We start from the raw sequence: 21,650 nt of genomic DNA on the forward strand, positions 1-21,650 counted from the left end.
TTGTATTAGCTAATTAAATAGTTTATATTGCTACAATGGTAAAAACTAGTTGGTCCAAACAGTCTTCCATAATGTATAAGTATAAATAATATATAAATATTGCTAAATTCAATTTACGAATGTTGTAATTTTGTTATTATGTTATGTTCAATTTAGATTTTATGCTGTTATGAGTACAATATTTTTTTTAAATATAAAAGCTACATGTTTAAAACTATTTTTATTTGCTTTGATAATCTCGCCAGTCATTGCTGTCAATAATAAAGAGCGGAACGCTAAAATCAGCCTAAAATCAAATTTCCTTAACTTATACCTAGTGTTTTTCCCTTACTACCCCATTTGGGTTTTGGTAGAAGTTTCCGAGAGCTTGTAGTTGTCAATACTAAGTATGGTTTACTATATATTCTTTTACACAAGCATGTGAATAATTTTATAGAATAGGCACCTACTTATTGTAAAATTAAAGTAAGCTGCGGAAACAGTAACGAACACTTTATTTAGATAGGCTTTATTACAAAACAGCTAAGGGCTACTTGCACCATTAACTAATCCGGAGTTAACCGGTTAAACCTGGAGTTACCATGGTTACCAGTACAATTTGACACTGGGTTAACGGTTAACCCCGGGTTAGTGGAATGGTGCAAGTGGCGCTAAGTATACAAAAGAAAACTGTTCAAGAATATAGAGCTGTTTTGGTCACTAAATTAAATAGCGCAAGACGTCTGCTGTATATTTCGCGGCAACTAGGTTGTCAAGCACTGTTTTTTTATTTAACAATCCAATTAACCATAACAAGTAGCCGTTCAGTTCTATCTACATCAGATGTCAAAACTGGGCTATGACTGCGAACCACTTCGTTTATCCCATGCCTGTCGTCTTTCTCAAATGCAAGACAGACAGAGGCATAGATATATACGAAAATTCCGTTTTCCGATGTTCGCAGTGTTCGCACCTTCCCCTCTAAGTCTTCTATGTTCTTTGTCTATGCACGGGAGTTCACGGTACGGGCTAGGTACGCAACTTAAACGGTGCAACCATCATTGCATCTATCCTGTCTTCGGACACTTTCTGCAGAGAGGGACAAAGACGTATTATTTCCCTGTCGCTCATAGCATCCACGTAGCAGAAAATGTCCATGGAAAGAATAGATTTAATAACCCCTATCATTTATTTCCACTTGTAGACGGCCCGCTGTCCTGGGTCGTGCTTTCAGGTTTGCTTGATGCTACGTCATCAGTTTTACTTTTTCCCGCAGGAATATCTTTTAGAGTATCTGCATTCGTGACGCATTTCACTCTTGTTCTACTTTTATCTACAGCAATCGCTGCCACGGTCAGAACTCCGAGTACAATGTGGTATACCCAGTAGATTGAGTTGTAATATCTCAGAGCTACGGCCCAGTCTTCTATGATGAGACATGGCGTAAGATAGCACAAGCATAAAATGCGCATTATCGCAAAGCCGAGATCCCATGGGCCTGTTAGCTGAAATAAATAATTAGTTTACTAAATTTTATATTCGTTTTAAGTTTCCGTGCCCTAGGATCATCGGGTCTTGACTTCATCGCAATGGGTCAGAGAAGAGACTTGGAGAAAACGGGTCACATAAGTAGCAGAAATCGGGACACATAGGTTCAGTAAGCTGCAGAGATAACTGTAAGCTGTAGGTACATGAAAAACAAAGATCCCGATCCCGAGTTTGTTATGAAGGTTTTATTGATAAAATTATATCTACTCACCGATTCCGAGTACAACTGGGAATAATCTGATTCCAAGTGAATGTAGACCCAGAGGGTCAGTGCTATGATTGTATCCTGGATTGTGGAACCCGTCCATATCGTCCAAAGCAGGAATGAGCATGCGCTTCTGCAATATCACATTAGAGCTTTTTATTTATATATAAATTATAATCTGCAAATTTAGAGAATCCGTTTCTTGTTTTAGGAACTAAATTTAATCCACGTTTCGATAAATCGTTTTATCGTCGTGATGTATGTAAAGTAGGATTTAAAAACCTTAACCAAACCGATGTTAAAAGAAGTATTAAAAAATTTAGTTTAGGGCTAAAAAAAATTGGCTGCTTTGGCTAGTCCATTTTCTATGGGAGGGTAAATTTTTTTTTCGCGATTTTGTGGTTGGTCCCATAGTAAAAGTTGCTCAGTGTAATCCCAAAACCTCCCTGGCAATGGGAACGCACTATTAGCCACCCTGTATATTATATAAATTATAAACTGTTTCCGGCCTCGGCCACTGTAGGGGATCTATTTCAGTGTACGTCGTACCTTACTTCGAAATTATTATTAATAAGATTCTTGACGATATACTGCGCGAACCAGTACCGCGTGGCCATGTCCCAGCCACGTATCGTGTCCTTCATTTTCGGCCCCATCAATATTTTCTCGTTATCGAAACATTTTAGCATTGAAAAATTGTATTCTTCTTTATCCGGTGGCAGTTCTGGTCCTACGCTGCAAGCATACAATAGTACATTGTGCAACATGGGGCGTAAGTTAAATTTGCAAACGAGAGTATAGTTAAATCGCGACGGCTTGCCGGAGCGATTTACAGACTCGAGTTTGCAATATTATTTGCTTTTCATCACACTTGCGATGAAAAAAATTAAGTATAAAGACAAAAAACTGTTATTTATAATACTAGAAACTTCGCAACTCCCTAGGTAAACGCTTTTTCTATAGTTTCCGCTAAGCCTGCGTGCAATTCCACATTTACTGAGCGAGTGTGATGCGAAATTACATGCTATCTTTGGAAAGTCATAATTAGGTATTTTTATTACATAAGTGAGCATCACAGCATCAAAGGTATGGCGCGTGTTAGATAATAAATGATTAAAGAGACCTAGATATAATTTAAATTAAATAAAAAAAGCAATACGAATAGTAATAAAAAGTTGTTAAACGTATAGTGAATTAATTTTGTTAACCGGAAGTACACTTTGTACATTTTAGTTTCGAATAGGGTCTTGTGATGTAATAAATTATAAATAACGGTTAGATAAATCCTAAATTAATTATGTGAAATTATGAATAGTTATAACAGTAGTTTATAAGTAAATTAAATTTATATTAATAACCGGAAGTTGTCTTGATTGTCTTGTATAAACTTAGTTCGAATGAAGGTGGGGACTTTAGCATAAAAAGGGTTGTCCGCTTGTGGAGGGGGCATTCTTGCTCTGACTCCAGCTGGCGACGGAAGTCTGGACGGCTAAACTCCACACCTTCAGTCTCTTTACCTTCGTGGTCACATTGTGATATTTATTATAATAAGTTGATTTTATTTAACACGTGGTGTTCTGGAAACGTGGTGTTCTATTTTGGCGGTGTCCGAATATAATGTAAGTACTTATAATAAATGTGTTTTATTTCAAGTATGGTTTTCTTCTATTCTAAATCTATTATCATTTTACCTGACTAAATAAATGACCCTAGATACATTGTTTACAATGAATATAATAAAATAGCTTAAAGGTCTTCATTTGTTTTAGAAGTCTTACAAAGGTAAGCTATTTAAATACATGTTTTGAAAGGAAATGTAACTAAATAGCTTATCTTTGCTTCGTTTGTTTCACCAGTCTTATATATAACAAAGATATTTCTCCTTTTAGCTATCACGCGCAAAAAGTATCTAAAACCCCTTTTGTAGTCCAAAAGTATCTGCTATAAGTATTCTAATTGTTTTACATATAGACATGAAATGAGAACATGAAGAAGGAATAAGATAATATAATCATTTTATCCTCTACTATTTGTGCTGAAACTGAACCTATTATGTGAGGGTACTTATTTAATAGTAGATTTTTGACCAAGGGATGAAAGCCGGACTATTGGCGCTCGAACGCAACTACCTCGACAGAAATATATGGTGCCTTTCACCCGAGTTAAACAATCTACTTTTCATTTCGAATACGAGTAAAGTAAAATACATGTGCATTTAAAAAAACACGGCTAACTATTAACTTCAGTGTTAGTATTTCTTGAGGGTACTTTCAATTAACAATTTAGGTAAAAATATCGTTATTTATGGAATGGGGAGTTAATTATCAGAATGAAAATAGTATAACAAATCATAATTTTAATTGCTTATAAAAAAAAAAACGTACTTAGAAAGTACAGTGCTCTAGAGCAGAAACGCATCATTTTCTGCACACTTTTTAGAACAACAACGACCCACACTTTCAGAGCATGTAAAATGTAAACAAATTTTATTTACAGAGAGGTCTCTCTCCAAGTCTCCAGGTGGGTGTAGGACCCAGGGATCAAACTTGGTGAGAGTTGTGACATATGGTTGTGACTTATGAAACTTACCTAAATACCTATACACATCACGTCGTAGAGCTGTATGTAGAGGTACCTAATATAAGTGTTTTAGTTTAAGGACAATATTCTATATACACAACAGTACTAATACATGCTAATTTTATATATATGATATCATGTACGCATAGGATGGTCACGCGTTTATCGACTGTCGTATCATGCGTCACTCGGTTTAGGTACATACAAGTATATATGTAGGTAAGTGCCATAGTGAGATTCACAGTGATAGACGATAAACAGGCAGCCATCTAAGCCCCTATGATGTGAACTTACACCGGTTTTGTAGGTCCGGCGCCCGGGACCGCCATGGACTTGGCACGATACACACCGAACCCCGCTCCCGAACACGCGCTAGTGGTAATCATCAGGATGATCTGGGACTCCAGGTAGTAAATCATTAGTTGTGGCATACAGAATAAGAATCGATAATCGGTGCCATAGTTTGTGTAGAACTCATCATCTTCGTACATCTGTGAAAGTTGTAAGGCCTCCAGTCACGTCACCGATAATTACATAAGTACGATTTGCGTTACATTGCGGCATTTGTTCGGACGATTGCGACTACTTAGCCGGCAATTATCTAAATTCAATTTGTTGCAACGTGATTAGAGCCCTTTTATTTGAAATTATTAAAGATAAACATTTTTTGCGGTTGTGCTAAGTCAATAGCTACATAGTTATTAAAGATAAACATTTTATATTAAATCTCTTGACTTAACATCTAAATGAAGCAGCGCATTACGAGCAAGTCTTTTTAGTTTATAAGTTACTTAAGTATTGCATACCCGAAATGGGTAACTGTTGAAACAAATTGTAATTGTATCATGATTACCACCTACAAATGTACACAGTACTGCAATAAATCATTCTTATTCTTAGATTATTTGAGACGTCAATACTATGGCGTTTTAAACCAGCTCGAACTATTCACAATTTCATCACTTGATTGAGATAAGTTACTAAATAATATTTACAGAGATTGGGTAATTCGACCGCAGGGCAAAATATCCAAGTGTCAGCAATAAAGTCTTTCTCAGTTTCTGCTCGGTAACCACCCAGAAATCACCTTGCACGCTGGCAATGCTATTTAAATGGTCGTTGAAGGTTTTCCACGTATAATACGGCCCTAAAACAAAAGAAGTATTGGATCGGGTTTATCCACGACGGGCTCGGCAGCTTACATTGGCCAAGATGCTTGGTCTCATCTAGGTACATGAAGCGCTTTATGGTTATGAATTGGACTCTCAGGTGAGCGTTCACCCGCCGTTTTAACCCATTCAGCGCTAATCACGACACGTTGTCGTTTTGCCTCTACGAAGCATTTACCCGCTACATACCGGGAAATCCATGTTATCAGCTATGACCGTAGCTCAGCAGTGAATGTGTTAAATGAGGAACGCGGCTATACATTGTCACTGCCAAGGCAGTGCGAACTTAAGGTCAGTCCAGCCGGGACAATCAAATTGCCAATTTGATCAGAAATTAAATTAGCGTAAATTTCATTTAGCGTCTACACTTTCATAGTGAGATCGGCGAGACAATGTCTGAATTTCATTTTAGCATCTACCCCAAACAATTAACAATTTAATCAGATTTTGCGAAAAAATATCCCGTCTTGATTGGCCTTTAGCGTGATCAGATCAGAGTGGAACTAACAAGCGTAGTTAGTGCCTACTAACTACACTTGTTAGTTCCACTCTGATCTAGGTACCTATATTTATAATTATAACATTCAATTTACCTTTATGTATGCCAATAAAGAAAAACGCATACGTGGCAATGTCAGCGGCGGATAATTGAGTAACCTTTTCGTCAGGTAAACTCGCGGGAACTTTATGAGGAGCACTTTTGTTTTCAGTGTTGCTTGTAGTTTGGTCATAGATATTAATTTCGAAAGCTAAACCGACCAGCCGTAATGATAAAGTTTGGAATAACCACCCAGCGTATTTTGTGCATCCAGCATGGAAATACAAATATAGAAGAAACATCCATGTAAACGAGAGGCTCATTTTATGGACGAAACTGTAAATATGAACAAACAAACATTACGGGATATTAAGCTTAGAATAAATTTTAAAAGTGAAGAAATTACTGCGTTGGTGAGACTTGAACTCACTGCCAACTGAGCCGCCAAGACCTCGACAGTCAGCAAATTTTCCCACTATATCGGTCTAGGGGACCCTAGCGACGTCTACCGTAAGAGCGTTACACTTCTTAAACGCTTAGCTTAATAGGATCGTTCGCGAGTTCTGCTTGTTAAAAAATAATTACGGGATATTTCTACCAGTAACTATATATAAATTGATCTTGTGATGACTGTGATGCTAGGAGGATATAACCAATCGGAGTAGCCATTAACAGACGTTCCCCTCTGTCGAAAATAGTCGGCCAATGGTCATACACAATGTATGGACTGACGTTTATCTGACATGGCTATTTTTACGTTACATATACATTTGACGTTCCCCTCCCCCGCCAAAATCGGCAGACTTTTTTGTACAGAAAATTACAGACGTGGCGTCTCCGTTTGGTTATATCCTCCAAGCTGTGATGTGTTTGCGAGTGAATGGTTGGACGTGTGTTATGAATGAGAATGCTTGAGGTTCTGCGAGACCATGAATGGACGGCCTTCTTCTGTAATATGTTAATTTTGACTTGTGTACTATGTGTATGAATTTGTCTATTGGTTTCACAGTGCTTTGGAATCATAGACATAGTGTTTGGTTTGGAATACTGTTATGCTGTGGAATGTAATGATTGTAATGAAAATGAATAAAAATATAATCCTTAGATAATGCGCATTATTTACCGTTTATCGCAGCATTTAATCACAATAATATTTCCCGATACCAATAAAACTGTGTAAAATACTTTGGGACCGCAAATAACTAGTGCAATCAGTATTCCTATCCCAGTACCTAATGCACGCCGCTTTTGCTCATCTTCAATGTTTTTATACAAGCAACCAAGTGGTACGCATGCTAAAAGCGATGTGTAAAATATAGCGGTTGCTGTATCTAGCATAACCGAAATTTACCCATTTATTATAAATATAAAAATGTTTTATTTGTCTACTTGTCAATTTTGACGATACATTGTTTTTTTTTTTTTTTTTTCATTTATTACGAGCATTGGCAACTTGGCCATCAGCTCAAACATAAAACACAAAAGTAATTATACAGCTTATACCTAAAATCTAACTAATACACAATACAATCTAAATCTAAAAGTCATTACATTTTACATAAATTTTATGGTTATTTCAATCATTTACAGACTGCCAATAGTGTGAAGAACAAATTCATAGATTACAGGATATAATTGTTGATATTTCAAAAGGCCCTGAACGGAGCTTGGCAGAACTCTGACGATACATTGTAATCATTACTCAGCAAAGGAGTCTCGTCACGTTAGGTTTGTCGTTTAATCAACTTAACTTTTTGGTCGATTAATGACGCTTGCACATAGCGCATGTTAGCATTATACTACTCTTTGATAAGCTTTCCCACTTTGATAAGCTTTTCTTTTTTTTGTAAGCTTTCTAGCGACTGATTCAGCATGCGTAAAGGGCCCTCCACACTCATGCGCGTATCACGACCAGAAGCCGCGAACGCGAGTGTGGAGTCGATTTCGCAGATCTGGGACGCCCGCTCCAAATTTGCTTTCGCGGCTTCGCGTCGCGATTCGCGAACGAGGGTGGAGCGAGCTTAAGAAGCGTGACAGTTAGGGCCACCCCACACTAGTCTTTTGAGCGTGTATAGCAAAGAGTAGTATAATATATGTGTATAGTCAGTGATGAAAAATGGCGTCGCTGCGCAGATGCGCCAACGTTGCGTCGAGCAGCAGTCACAGAGTTGGACGCTCGGAAGACGCTATAAAAAAAATCGGAGACGCTATAATAGTGTGCGGTGGCCCTAAGGGCCTTATGCACAGTTTGCGCGCGTGCGCTCGTGCGCCCGAATATGGCTGACGTAGCCGATCTTCGAGGCGAACCCTCGCGAACATTGAGAGCACGTGAGGACACCAGCCACATAGTGGTAATGAATGGAAGCAGGCTGGCGTGCTTTCCGCTCGTTGCGTTTAGCGTCGAGCACGAGCGCCGTGCTAACTGTAACAGTTAGCTTAGTTACTAGGAGTCGAAGTGGTCGCCAAGGTCGAAATCGGCCGGAAGGATCATCATGCACAGTGTACACCCAACTACAAAATTACATGGGCACTATGAATGAATTCCATTTATAAAGTGTCCATGCAATTTTGCAGCTCGCTGTATAAACACACGAGTTACTGATGCTTGTAGCACAGAATAACTAATAGTACTACCGTACAGACAATTCACTCCTTCACAAGTCTGATTTAGGTATAAAATTATACCTATACTCGCCGCCTGCAAGCAAAATCGAAGGGATACCGCCGTTAAGCCAAAATATTTTTCGCCAAATTTCACTTCCCAACAAACTTATGGCATCAGTTTCATTTCCCAAATGAAATTTTAGCAAGTTTTTTACTTCGCAACCATTTCATTTCCCAACCCCATACTAGGTTGGGTTAGGTTAGGTTGGATTATGAAAATTTGCGAAATGAAATTTTGCCAAATGATAATTTGCGTAAAATAGTTTGGGAAGTAATACTTTGGGAAACGATTTTTGGCAATACATTAGTAAACCAAAATTGAAACTTATAACCGCGCACGAACCGTGAATCTTCTTTGCAGTTTTATGACCGAGCTGTGAGTGTCGGCACGGGGTTGTCACTTGACAAGTTTTTGTACCTATACCTACTGATTTATAATTTTTAAGATAAATATGTAGGAATTACAAACGTTGATTCTGTAAACATAATTTTTTTATCCGGAGATAGTAAGTATGTCTGATGATGAAGTATGGCTGTGTGCCACAGCCGTTTTCGTTTGAAAATGTGTCGGTCAGTTCCTAATATTGTTTCTGGGCAACCAATATTTATATTTCCAAGCCATTACGTAGTTTCAATTTTGCGCGAGCGCCACGTGACACGACTATCGTGCGAGCCAAGCGGCAGCCCACTGCCATACTCCTGCCCGGGAGGCGCGCCGGCCAAATGTACCTAAACTGCGTAGTGACACCTCCCTGCTTGTAGCTTGAGCATACTTTTCGCGAACGTGCCACGAATGAAAGTAAAACTGCGCGTATTTCTTGTAATAAATAAAAACGCCCAATTGATTAAATAAACAATTTACTACACATAATGTAGGTCACAATAAAAATATTTCTAACAGAGGTATATAACAATCGCCTGATGCAGATCTAGTCTTGTCGTCTTAATTTACGATTATGTCGCCTAAACTAAGTAGTTTATGGTAATGAAGTCATTATAGTGAAAAAACTAAAAAAAAAACTTAAATGCATTAAAAAAGAATCTACTTTTACAAACTAATTTGGCAAACCGGAATGTTCAATAATCATACATATTTTGGCATTTGACTTCATGCTGATTTAAAACAGTTATCGCTACTTTAGTCTCAGCCTTGATTATCATAATGGTTGTAAAATAATAGCACCACTAGACGTCATGGTCATGGTTCAATTTATCGTATGTTTACATAAAATTAATAATGCATATACTGTCACATACAAAGTACGTTGCGAATTTTAAAAAAAATGTGCCAATGTTATGAAACCTATCACAAGAAGTAAGATTTTTACAATCAAAACAACTAACCTATAATACTGCACAAACTGTTACAATAACTATAAATATTTTTAAATATGTAATGTACATAATAACTTCTTTAATTAAATTGATTATAATAGTTCCATAAAATCCAATTGACTAGCATCTACATAGTTTTATATCTTATAAGATATTCTAAGCTCAATACGACATTTTCTAATTAGTGAAGAACGGCCACGGCACACTCTAAGTTCTTACCTCGACTTCTAGCTAATGTTGCATAATACGAGCCCCGTGGCATATTATATTTCTCGTGTGATTACTCTGAGCCTACTATTACTCTATTTACAGTTAATTGTATATAAAACGAAAAATGAAACGATACATAATCATTATATAAAACTGCAAACTCACTAATAATGGTAGCCCCTTGGTAGCTTGTCTATGTCTTGTCTACGTGACCTCTTCAAATGTTTCAATGTTACGCCGCGATGCTGCCTAGATATGTGAGTTCGGAGTTCTAATGCTTACAAGTATTAAAATCGACGTAAAACTCAAAATGTTCCGCTTCCTTAATTTTATTGTACACTACAGATAATGCATAGTAATTTCAGATATTAGAAACGTAAAAAAGTACTTGTAATATCAAAATAGTGATCCACCTTTATTGCTTTTATATATATAAAGTCTATGAACTCGAGGGTTACCTAACTAGTTACAACTAGTCACACTATGCTAGTTCTCCAAATTGTTTATGCAAGTTTTTATTATCTAGGAAACGATTTACATGACCAACACAACAAAAGGCACAGCAAATAATTGAAATATCGAATGTTTACGTTCTCAACTTCGTATGTTACTATAATGTTTATAAGATGAGCATTACATCATTAAAATAACGTCGTAAAAGATCCCTGTGTTAAGTGTGAGAATGTAAGCAGTCTATTTATACAAAATATTATACCCAACCAGGGGCTTCAGAAATAATACCCAAAAAACAATACACTTTTGCTCTAAAGATGTGAATACGTTTCACTTTGAAAGCTGCTGGTCGAAATATAAAGAGTTTCATATCATAAGAAAGGCTAGTAGACTGATTTAAGGGTTTACTAAATCTGCATCAGACGAAGCATAATAAACAAGGTTATACACATAATTGCATTGTCAATAACAAACGGATACGACGCACAGCGGCAAAGCCGATTTGTGTAGAGTACGAAAATAAATAAATCCCCACATAAATTGATGTACATAAAACATGCTTTAAAATTTTCCTAAACTGTTTGCGATATTTTAGCCTTTACAACTATTGTTATTAACTTATTAATCACCACACCTAAATGTTGTTAGAAAAGTATTGCCTCTAAATTATACATGAAAAAGAGTTTTATTAGATCTACTTTACTTACATTTTTCTATCACTATCAATAACACTGAAAATGAATACAAAACATCTGTAGACTTTAGAGAAAAGCAGTGTTTAAGTACCGACATGTCGTATTGTAAGTTACTATCTTTATGTTTTGTTACCGTTAACTAAGGAGGAACAATATGAGAGAGCGAGACAATACAAAATAAGGGTCGTAACAATTATTATTTGTGTGCAATAGTCAAGAGGCATAACCAAAGTGCTGAAATTTCTAGTAGAATACAAATTGATTAAGTCGAAGCTTCTAATAATTACGCACAACGAACAATTCAATCGGCATCAAAGCGGTCGACATTCTAACATATCAAGACCAGAGCCAACGTTTAAGTTACATTTCATTTTAGTACTTATAATTTTCGATTCGACCTATTGCACAAACACATATATTACGCGGGTATCACTAAGACTATCTACTCGATTTATAAGTTATTAATTTTTACATTACGTCCTACCAAGTTAAATACAACATTCAGAATGTTACATTAATAATTACAAAATTCAATCGGTGCAAACGATTACAAAAGTCACCATCGTCCACGATCGAAAATCAACGCGGGCGAACGGAAAAGTTTATACAATTTGATCGGTCCTATCACAATAATTTCGAATAAAATTTCGAACGGCATTCGTTTAGTACGCTACGGCCGGCGCCGCCGGCCCGCTACGGCACTAACACGTACGACGACAACTATCACGAGCGGCACCGAGCCGCACATAGGTAACGACTCCCGACACTAAACCGAATCGCACCGGTTCTACAGAAGCCTCCGCTATACATTTTTTAATCCATTCACAAATCCGTCAACGGATACCGTTCAGGGGCACTTTTACCTATTTGACACAAATCACTGCACCGCTCCGATAGGTACTCGGGAGTCGACAAGCACCGGGCGAAGTCGCTTCACTCCTAAAGTCCATATATTCTCCGTACCGTTTCGTGGGCCCGGGGGGGGCATGTTCCGCACGCTACCTACTTGATGAGCTGGGCGGCGCTCTTGGAGCGGCGGAACATCTTCGCGCCCTTGTTGGGCGCGGGAAGCTCGTGCTAGTTGTTCCCGTTGGGCGCGGCGGCGGCGGCGGCGGAGGGGGGGGTGCCGGCGGGCGCGCGGCCCCCCCCGCCGCCGCCCTCCTTGGCGCCGTCGGTGCCGTAGATCTTGCCCGCCTTCTTGGCCATCGACGCCAGCAGCTCCACCGAGCACTTGTGCGCCGAGCGCAGCGACAGCGCCCACTCCTTCAGACCGATCTCGTCCTGGAATATGGGAGAACACGTCTCACTATGTTGCTATTTCTTTCAAAAGTGACTGGAGACGAACCGAAGAACGACCTCGTTAATAAGCGTAATGAATGATCGAGCCGATGGTGCCAGAGATTCTTCATGTGGAAATGCGGTGAAAAGCGCAAAAAATTCCGAGACAGAGGCATTTTTAAGACCCTATTCTCTTTTTCTATACATATAGAACCTACATCACATTTCAATATATACACCAGGAAAATTGAAAAGATACCTTGATATATAAGTTGAAAGAATGGCAGCACAGCACTGCCAAATAATACTTACACTATTTTTTAGCATAGGTATCATATAACTCGGTGTATCAAAATTATTAAATATTTATTAGGAGATCCTTTATGTAGCCTGTAGGTGCAAAAAATATAAAATAACATATTTACCGTATTAGTAAGTACGATCTTCGTGTCGTTCCTAGTGCGGAGCACGATGCACTGCTCGCCCTTCACCGACACGAAATCAGAGGATACATCCTCGACGGAGTCCAGAAGAATCATCTCAGGCTTGGCGCTGTTCTCCAGGTGGAGTTCTAACCGGTTCGGGTACAGCTTGCCGTATCGCGTCTGCCACGCGCTGGCGAACGGCCCGCCGAGCTTCTTTATGTAGCCGTGCAGTATGCAGTCGGATTCTGAAAAATTAAATAGAACTTTTTAAGATTTGTAACGCTACACGGAGTTTACGAAATAAGTTAGAGTCAGACCAAGATAAGTTGGCAGCGATTTTGATAGCCCAGACGGTGCAACTGTTAGATAAACGTCATAATTTATATATATGAATAATAATAATAATTAATATAATATAGTAATAATATATAATTATACAAAAATAAAAATAATTAATAATTATACAAATATAATATAAAATTTATATGAATTTCATGTTAACCAATTTTTTTTACAATAAAGTGATTTACTACTACTACTACTAATTTAATAAAACTTTGACGTTTAAAATAACACTTGCACCGTTTGGGCTATAAAAATCGCTGCCACTTTAGCTTGGTCAGACTCTAGACGACTTTTTATGTACTGTTCGCACGCGCGAAAGCGTTGAGACGTAGACGCTCGGGCGAATATGATAACAAAAACACATTATTTTGATGTCAAAATGTAAGTTAGAATTAGCCTTTAGAACACTTAGATCGGGTTGCACCAAACCGTCTGTCACCGTTTTAGCGTCCGCTAAATTTTATTGTATGGGAAGTTTCATAGTACTCTGCTGCTTGATGTTGATCAGTCTGTTAATTGTGGTTGGTGCAGTGGCCCTTAATAATGTATCGCACCCACTTTTAAAGTATGGCATGATGGCATATCTCCTGATTCAAATGAAAAACAATCATCCAATCATTTATTTCCGTCTGTAAAATATTGGTCTATGGTTTTGTGTAGTTGATTTAAATACTCTTTATAGGTAGATTTATTAACTATCGTCAACTGGGGTGAATAGGGATGGCTGGGGTGAATAGGGACAAAACTTTAAATGTGGTTTACCTGACAATTTCTTAAATAATACGCACAAAAATTGTATCATTCGATTGAAAATAATAGTAGATTTTGTATGATACAATTTGTGTAGGTAGTTATTAAGGAATTGTCGAATAAATCACATTTTAAGTTTTGTCCCTATTACTACTACCCCAACCATCCCTATTCACCCCGGTTGACGGTATAGTATTTTTCAAACTGGAAGGGTACATTGACAGGTGTCATCTCCATACAATTTATAACCTAAAAATGCGAAAAGTCGCAAAATTTTATTGAATTGACATCTATAGATAAGGTACTATAGATGTAATTTGAGTACGACTGTAATAAAACTACCTACTATGATAGTTTGGTATACCATCGCCATTAAAGTGATTCAATGCAATTCCTTTAAAGGCATCATAAATGTCCCCATAAAACGGAACTGCCTGCATCATTGAACACAATAGACGCAGTAAGGTACAAATTAAATCGCATAAGGTACTTCTTTGTTAGTCGATTAAAAAAACTAGTATCCGACCGACGTTTCGGTTTCGGCAGGTTCCGGCATAAAAATCATGTTTCGGCCGAAGGTCCGGTTTCGGCCAAAAAACTGTCGGATGTTTCAGCCGAATCTGTATTTTCGGTAGTGTCCGGCCGATGATTCGGTTTCGGCAGGCTTCGAACGACGGTTCGGTGCTCTGCCGAAACTGCTGTAGTTTCGAAAATCCGGCTTTAGTTGAACACTACACAGAAGAACGTACCTTTCTCGTCCGCATCAAATTTCTGCTTCTGCTTAGATTTTTTCTTGGACTCCATCTTGTCCGCCTCCTGGTTGATGGTCTCGAACACCGTCTCCGCCACCTCGGACTGCCATCTCTCCGATATCACCAGTGGGAAATCTTTGTACTGCATTTGGTCAGATTCCGTAAGCTGGAATTGATATAATATGGATTTTAGTTTTGGGAGTAAGGTGGAAAAGGTTACGTGTTGTAACCTTACACGCCTAGCGGTAAAGCCTGACTCCTAAATTGGACGTTGTGGGCTAGAACCCCGGTTCATACATATTATTATGAGTTTATCAAAATTTATATTTGATATTTACCAGCTGCTTTTCGGTGAAGGAAACCGTCGTGAATTAACCAGATTAACCCCAATAAGGCCTAGATTCCCCATTTCAATATGTTTCTATAACGCAGTGTTTATCACTTTTTCATGTTGCGACGCTTGTAGTCATGTGTTATGTTTTTATTAAGGGTTTTCGAGCTTCCGCGTTCCCTCTATAGTTACTTCGCGATCCACAGTTTGAATAAAACTGCTGTAAAAGTTATAAAGTTACGTCTATGAAATATATACCTTATGGTAGAGAATTCCTTATGGCATTAAGTCCGCCTTTTGTACTGTAAGGTTTTTCTTTTGTGCAATAAAGATTAAATAAAATAAATACCTTAATTCCCTTAGTGTCCTCTTCGTCGAAGCTGCCAATGTCGAACGCATCGGCCGCGTTGACTTCTCCACGCGGAGGAATCAGCGGCGGCGTATACTTCTGGTGGTACACCTGCTGCCAGTCGATGCCCGCGAAAAACATGTGCTCCTTTACCTCATCCGCGCTGCAATTGCAATACAAGATTGTAAATTAAGAATAAGATACGGATTGAAAAATGTTATGCGGTAAATTAATTAGGCCGGTCACTGCAAACCGCAAACTTAGAGTGTCGGTTACTTAGTACCCTTAGTTTTGCATAGGTAGTAGGTATACGGCGACCGCATTACATGGACAAAGTAGAGTAAATCTAAATTAAGTATTATCTCTTTTGCTAGCATTACATAAAATGTAAGAAATACCTAAGTATTCAGTGAAACCTACATTCTTGAAAGGAAAAATGTACTATAGGTAGTATTTGACAGTCTAATTTCAATAGTAGACTGCTCGTTTATTCTCTATTGTTTGGAATTAGGATTGAATGTTTATTTTAATACATTATTAACCAAATATGATCACAATAAAAATGACACTTTCGGGTTTTTTGTTTTGATGTGAAGAACAAATAATTATACAAACATAATTATTTATTTATTTTTATTTTTATCGTTTTATCGAAGTAAAAACTCCGCGCATGTCAAGCAAGATAAAACATAGGTTTCGTGGGAAATATACCATCATTGTATAACAAAGGTTCTTCCGTAAATACACATTATACCTACAAGTTCACATGGTTAATGGACATCAATATTTTCATGATGTTACAAAAACTCCGTAACCGCTTAAGGCTGTAATTATTGTTCTATCCAAGCACTAGGAGTGGGTTAGTTTTACTGTAAACACCAAGAATGTACACCCAGCTGCAAAATTACATAGCCAATTTATAAATGAATTTAATTTATTATGTGTTCAATCAAATTTGCAGCTCGCTGTACCCATAGAGATTTTAACGCAAACTTTAAATAAAAAATACTTTTTTAGTAACCAATTCAGTAACTCTCTGTAAAGCATCAATTGTCGTATTTTTCTATCCATAACCCGTTTTTATTTCAATATCATTTGGTTAGGGCACGAAGTCTCTTAATAAGGAAAAAATAGGCGAACACAAAAATACGTCAATTGTTGCATTCATATTACCTCATACGAGATATAATGAGTAGTTTGTATTCATGGCACATCACAACTCTTATACATTCTTTTATACAACCGAGGACTCCACAAGCATGGTATTGAACTATTTCTGCATTCACCTTTATAAGAATTATAGCGATATCAATAGGCAAACTGACTCATATCTCATATCCAATTTTTTTAAATTTTTTAACACAATCTTGTCATTTGTAATGATATCAATCGCACACAAGAAGGGATATTTCTACTGAGAGTTGGAATTATAGAAGCGTGTAAGCGTAAACATAGTTGTCAATAGCAAAAGCAGATCTCACTAACTTACGAGACTCCACTTTAAGTAGGTCTCAAAATAGTTTGTGACTGCCACATGATCAGTTTACCTATCTGTTCGATTAAACCCAATTAAAATAGACATAGAGGATTAGCAAGCTACCAGCTACCGGGGAAGCACGACCACACCCACGGGGGAGCAAAGACCAGACGACCATCACCAACTCACCCCCTTCCCTTGCACCCGAGCCGCTTGTTGATGTCCCGCTGTAACAGCCCTTCGAGTAAGGACTTGAGGCTTGGGCTGAACGATTCTGGCAGCTCCACGTTCTGGAAGACGTTGTAATTCTATTGCAGACATATGGGATTTTTACTATTGTTGATTAGTGCAATGTGAACATTGGTTTGGGTTTGGCTGCAAAAATATTTACCACAATAGACAAAGTTATAGTAAGACGCGTAAAACAGTATGATATATCTACAGTAACACCCGCTTAAGAAGATTCTGAAGGAACTACATCATAAAAGCATCATAGTTTCTTAAGTGGGAAAGCGTTCGAAACAAAATATGAAAACAAGTTTCAAATGGCGTATTATGCGGGAAATCGTATTAAACGTGGTCGTATTAACCTTTCGTATGCCTTGTATACGTACGTATACAGGACACAATTTGGACTGTAATATACAATTTCAAGGTTATTAATTCAGTTCAAAGGCATACGAAGGGTTAAGTCGGTTTTACTGTATTGCAGATTTATTCCACAGCTGAGCAGCTGACGTAAATGGAGCTGTACCGCTCCGTATATTGTAAGACATGTACGGTGATCAGGTCAAAAAGTGCTAACGGTTGACAATCCAGTACCACAAAACGAATGCCACCGCATGGCGTCATCTCTTCAGCTGCCGAATTTATGGTAACAATATTTTACGAGTATTTGTATTCATTTGTCTATGCCACAACGTACAGGAAAAAGCATAGTACCTAAAAGGTGACGCATTTTTCAATGCTTTTACCTGTCCTTTCTGGCACAACTTTTTGCAGCCAGAACCTCTAAGTAAGTAATACTGGACAAGTGAGGACAAAATATAAACATCCCAGTAGTTCTATGGAACATGCGATTATCGCACGAAGTAGAACGTGTTAGTTGTGAACTTTTAGTATAGAACATCTAAATCTTTATAAATGAATTTACAAACAACACTAAATGGCGATAACACAATTCTATAAAACAAACAGGAAGTACCTTAATGATATGTAAATACATTTAATATTACATTATTATTATTATTAGAACTGACTTTTACCTGAGAAACTTTATTTACTTTACCCCCTTATTCATAAAACTTTAAGGGGCCTGATTTATTTAAATTATGTTTTATCCCTTTCTTAACCCTTCAAGTGGCAACGTCATTTTTTAGTAGTTGGAATTTTGATTTTATCTCAATTAATCAAATTTTAAATTTAAATGACCATTGACCACGAGCCGGCGACCTGCCACTTGAAGGGTTAAAATCACATAGGTCAAAATGAAAAACGATTCATAGGTATACTCGTAATTCAGGCCAGTAACGCGTTTATAAATAACGCCATTAAACATCCCGTCCCGTTTCCCACATTTCCAAGAAAATGTAGTAGGTTTAGTCAGCTCTTTGAGAAAATACTTTATTTGCTATGACGAACAGTCGTGCAATACAGCGTAATTGTACAAAAATGCTAAGTACAAGATCTCAAAACTTATTTGACTTATTTTAATATTGAATACAGAGATATTTACCATTGTGAGAGTCATCCTGTCGATTTCGTGCTTGTCCTTGGTCTTATGCTGGCGGAAGGGCGAGTGGCCCTTGAGCAGCTTGTACAGCATGCAGCCGAAGCTGAACCAGTCCGCCGACGAGTCGTAGCCGGTGCCTTTTGATAGGACCTCGGGCGCCATGTAGCCGTGGGTGCCGCTGCAGAGAAACGTACATATCAGACAAGTGACAACATTACACCAACCAAGCTGCGTTAATAATGGAAGTGGCAGAAAATGAGTGTTCGATGTTCATTTAGGTTAGTAATGATACATTGATTGTCAGTTTTTTGACAAAGGCCTTCAAAATAGCATTCATAAACATATTATACAGCTGATGAGATGGCGCTATACGGATCCATACATTATGTGGTAAAACTGGTTGTCAAAAAATCACGGTTTCTAGTGACCACAAAACATGTAGCGAAGTACAGAGCTATCTGTTTTGGCTGTTTATCTAGGGAGGATTTTTTCTTAGACTTTATTTTATATCGTTCATTGCAAATCTATTTGGTTGCAGCTTGCTTCACTTAGTAATATAAACTGTTACGTAACGATTCTAAAGGACAGATAGGTTTTCTCAAATGTTGTCGCTTGGATGTTTATTGTTTTATTACCTGCCGACCACATTATTAACAATTTTAAATGACCTAAGAAAAGGTACTGTCATGTCCTGTTCATACGACAAACATTCACGTTCCATGGATAAAAGGACGTACTGTGGACGTGATATGAGGCCATTAAAAAAGAACTATATTACATTATGAAACTTAACTGCCTTGTCCAAATCTATTAAAGCAGCGAGAGACGTGACTACCAGAATTTGTTATATTTGCCCACTGCTAACTCTAATTATGCTTATGGCTCCGAGTTCATAATAAGATTCACTTAGAGCTTAACTGTTGTATAACTTGGCCTCGAGACTTGTTGTAATTTTGTATATTAGGGATTCAGACTTATACTGGTGCCAAACGAAATACCGAGAGTAGTAAGTTATGAATATTTAAACAGCTCAACAATATTATGTATTAATGTATTCTTGACTAGAATATTTTTCAAAACTATTTTTGCCAAAGCCATTAACAGAGTCATAAATTAGTTTATGTGCCCTAGAAGGCGTACATAATTCAGTTGGTTTTCAGTATTTATTCATATAGAGACTATAATTTGACTAACAAAACAGCTCGTTCTCGCTGTGCTAAAAACTACTCTACTTACTTAATTACATACACATAACGAAATTACAAACTCTGTCAAATGAACCAATATGATCCCAATTAAGATTAAGTTTCACTCTCGAGAATTTGATCAAAATTATCGATAAGCATTTTCGTGCGTTTTCATTCGATAAAGCGCCTGCCAGATGGCCATGCTCAGATCAAACACAAACACGTGTCAATCTCGAAAAACATTATACGCTCGACACTCTCGATAGCAATTAAATTAACTTAATTCCATTTTACACATGTGTACGAACTATTCGCTTCCACTGAATGTGAGTAGAGTTAAACGAACTTCATACACGTGTCGTACGTTCCGTGTTTATTTATTAGGAATACCCGGACGCGGTTGTTGTACCTTGAACCATCGTCGATATTCAACGAACTTACGGTGACTGTAGGTTTGCGCTCGCGTCAACTATTTGTAAATACTTGTTTACTTCTAACCGCAGTTTTTGTCGTGACATTTCGTAATTTTTCGAAGAACACATGACGCCTAAATATCCATAACACATTGTTTTTACGTAATTTTTGGCTCATTATAAAAAAATTAAAATAGGTATGGTTGCCCACATAAACATTTTCCCCATCTTATAATACTGGTAGATGGATCGCGCTATTTTAGGTTAAACTGAAGCACTGCATTCGTTTCTGATGCATGATGGTAAAGTTCTTAATAAATGGACGTAAACTTTCGCGATCATGCTTTAGTCAGTCTATAACTCAAATACTCAAAATTTGTTGAGCTGTTTAGGGTGTAGGACAGGAATGCTAAAGGAGTACATACAAATCCAGACCAGTTTAAAAATCAGTATCATCCCTCCGAAACAAACGAATGATAAGCTCGTCGGTAAAAAACAAACATGTAACTATCAAAACGAGTTTTGTAAACCGTTCGTCAACTGTCCACGCATTTGCATGTAGCTGACACGTGTCGACTAAGGACTGCTTTTTAACCCCAGAGACAGAAATGACATCACGAAATGTCAAACCTAAAATAGTTATTTGTTATACAAGGGTGCAAAGTTGTATTTTGCCCGCGAGTGTAGAATTGAAACACGAGCAAGCGAAAGGATTCTATAGTTGAACCACGAGCGAAGCGAGTGGTTCTAAAATAGAACCCTGAGCTTAGCGAGTGTTTCAACACACGAGAAGTAAAATACATTTGCACCCGTGTGTAACACAAAACTTTTCACCTCACTATAGCGAGGAAAGTGCAACATCCACAGGCGTTAGATCATCTTCATCAACTGGAATCACTCATGTTTTTACAATATTATAACAAAAAACTGGAAATTCTGTACTTTTACGTGATAAGTTTTTAAGTAAAATTTTTGTTGACAATGTTGACATTTCTGACGTATGAAATGTCAATGATGCGTTTTGAAATTGCATCGACTTAACTTGTGCGTTCAGAATTATATTTAACATAATTATTAAAAAACAAACGTTTATTATGGAATTTTAAGGTTTATGAGTTAAAATCATTAAAGCTAAATCTGGTGTTTTTTATTAGATTCTCAAACCATTTATTTAATGATAATTAATATCGAACGAACCATTATTATGAGCGTTTTACGTTTTGTTATCTGTCAAG

The 21,650-nt window shown here is 37.5% G+C and overlaps 2 protein-coding genes across 3 annotated transcripts in view; both read right to left on the reverse strand.

The window, feature by feature from the left end:
- Positions 1-623: 623 nt before the first annotated feature.
- LOC134745785 (lysophospholipid acyltransferase 7-like) lies at positions 624-7,414 on the reverse strand. Its single transcript, XM_063679871.1, has 7 exons — positions 7,143-7,414; positions 6,075-6,355; positions 5,308-5,459; positions 4,607-4,803; positions 2,282-2,467; positions 1,739-1,865; positions 624-1,484 (listed from the first exon to the last, which is right to left on the reverse strand). Exons 1-7 carry the CDS (start codon positions 7,355-7,357, stop codon positions 1,164-1,166), a joined length of 1,479 nt encoding a protein of 492 aa, XP_063535941.1. The 5' UTR covers positions 7,358-7,414; the 3' UTR covers positions 624-1,163.
- A 2,110-nt stretch (positions 7,415-9,524) lies between these two features.
- The window catches only part of LOC134746124 (G protein-coupled receptor kinase 1), a 61,966-nt gene continuing 49,840 nt past the window's right edge, over positions 9,525-21,650 (reverse strand). The window contains exons 11-16 of one of the 2 annotated variants that reach the window (XM_063680401.1): positions 18,819-18,993; positions 17,273-17,373; positions 15,607-15,769; positions 14,924-15,092; positions 13,080-13,324; positions 9,525-12,657 (exon numbers count right to left, since the gene is read on the reverse strand). In XM_063680401.1, the coding sequence (XP_063536471.1) occupies positions 12,454-12,657; positions 13,080-13,324; positions 14,924-15,092; positions 15,607-15,769; positions 17,273-17,373; positions 18,819-18,993 (1,057 nt within the window). In that variant the 3' untranslated portion in view covers positions 9,525-12,453. Of the gene's footprint in view, positions 12,658-13,079; positions 13,325-14,923; positions 15,093-15,606; positions 15,770-17,272; positions 17,392-18,818; positions 18,994-21,650 lie in introns of both variants that reach the window. The other variant, XM_063680400.1, reaches the window with a different exon arrangement.

Source organism: Cydia strobilella, chromosome 12 (assembly GCF_947568885.1).
Source record: "Cydia strobilella chromosome 12, ilCydStro3.1, whole genome shotgun sequence".
NCBI lineage: Eukaryota > Metazoa > Arthropoda > Insecta > Lepidoptera > Tortricidae > Cydia > Cydia strobilella.

Coding starts and splice junctions, on each gene's coding strand:
- LOC134745785 (XM_063679871.1), bottom strand. CDS start 7,357: ATGCTAGATACAGCAACCGCTATATTTTACACATCGCTTTTAGCATGC. Junction 6,356..7,142: donor ATTAAATGCTGCGATAAACG/GTAAATAATGCG, acceptor TCATATTTACAG/TTTCGTCCATAAAATGAGCC. Junction 1,485..1,738: donor CCCAGTTGTACTCGGAATCG/GTGAGTAGATAT, acceptor TATTTATTTCAG/CTAACAGGCCCATGGGATCT.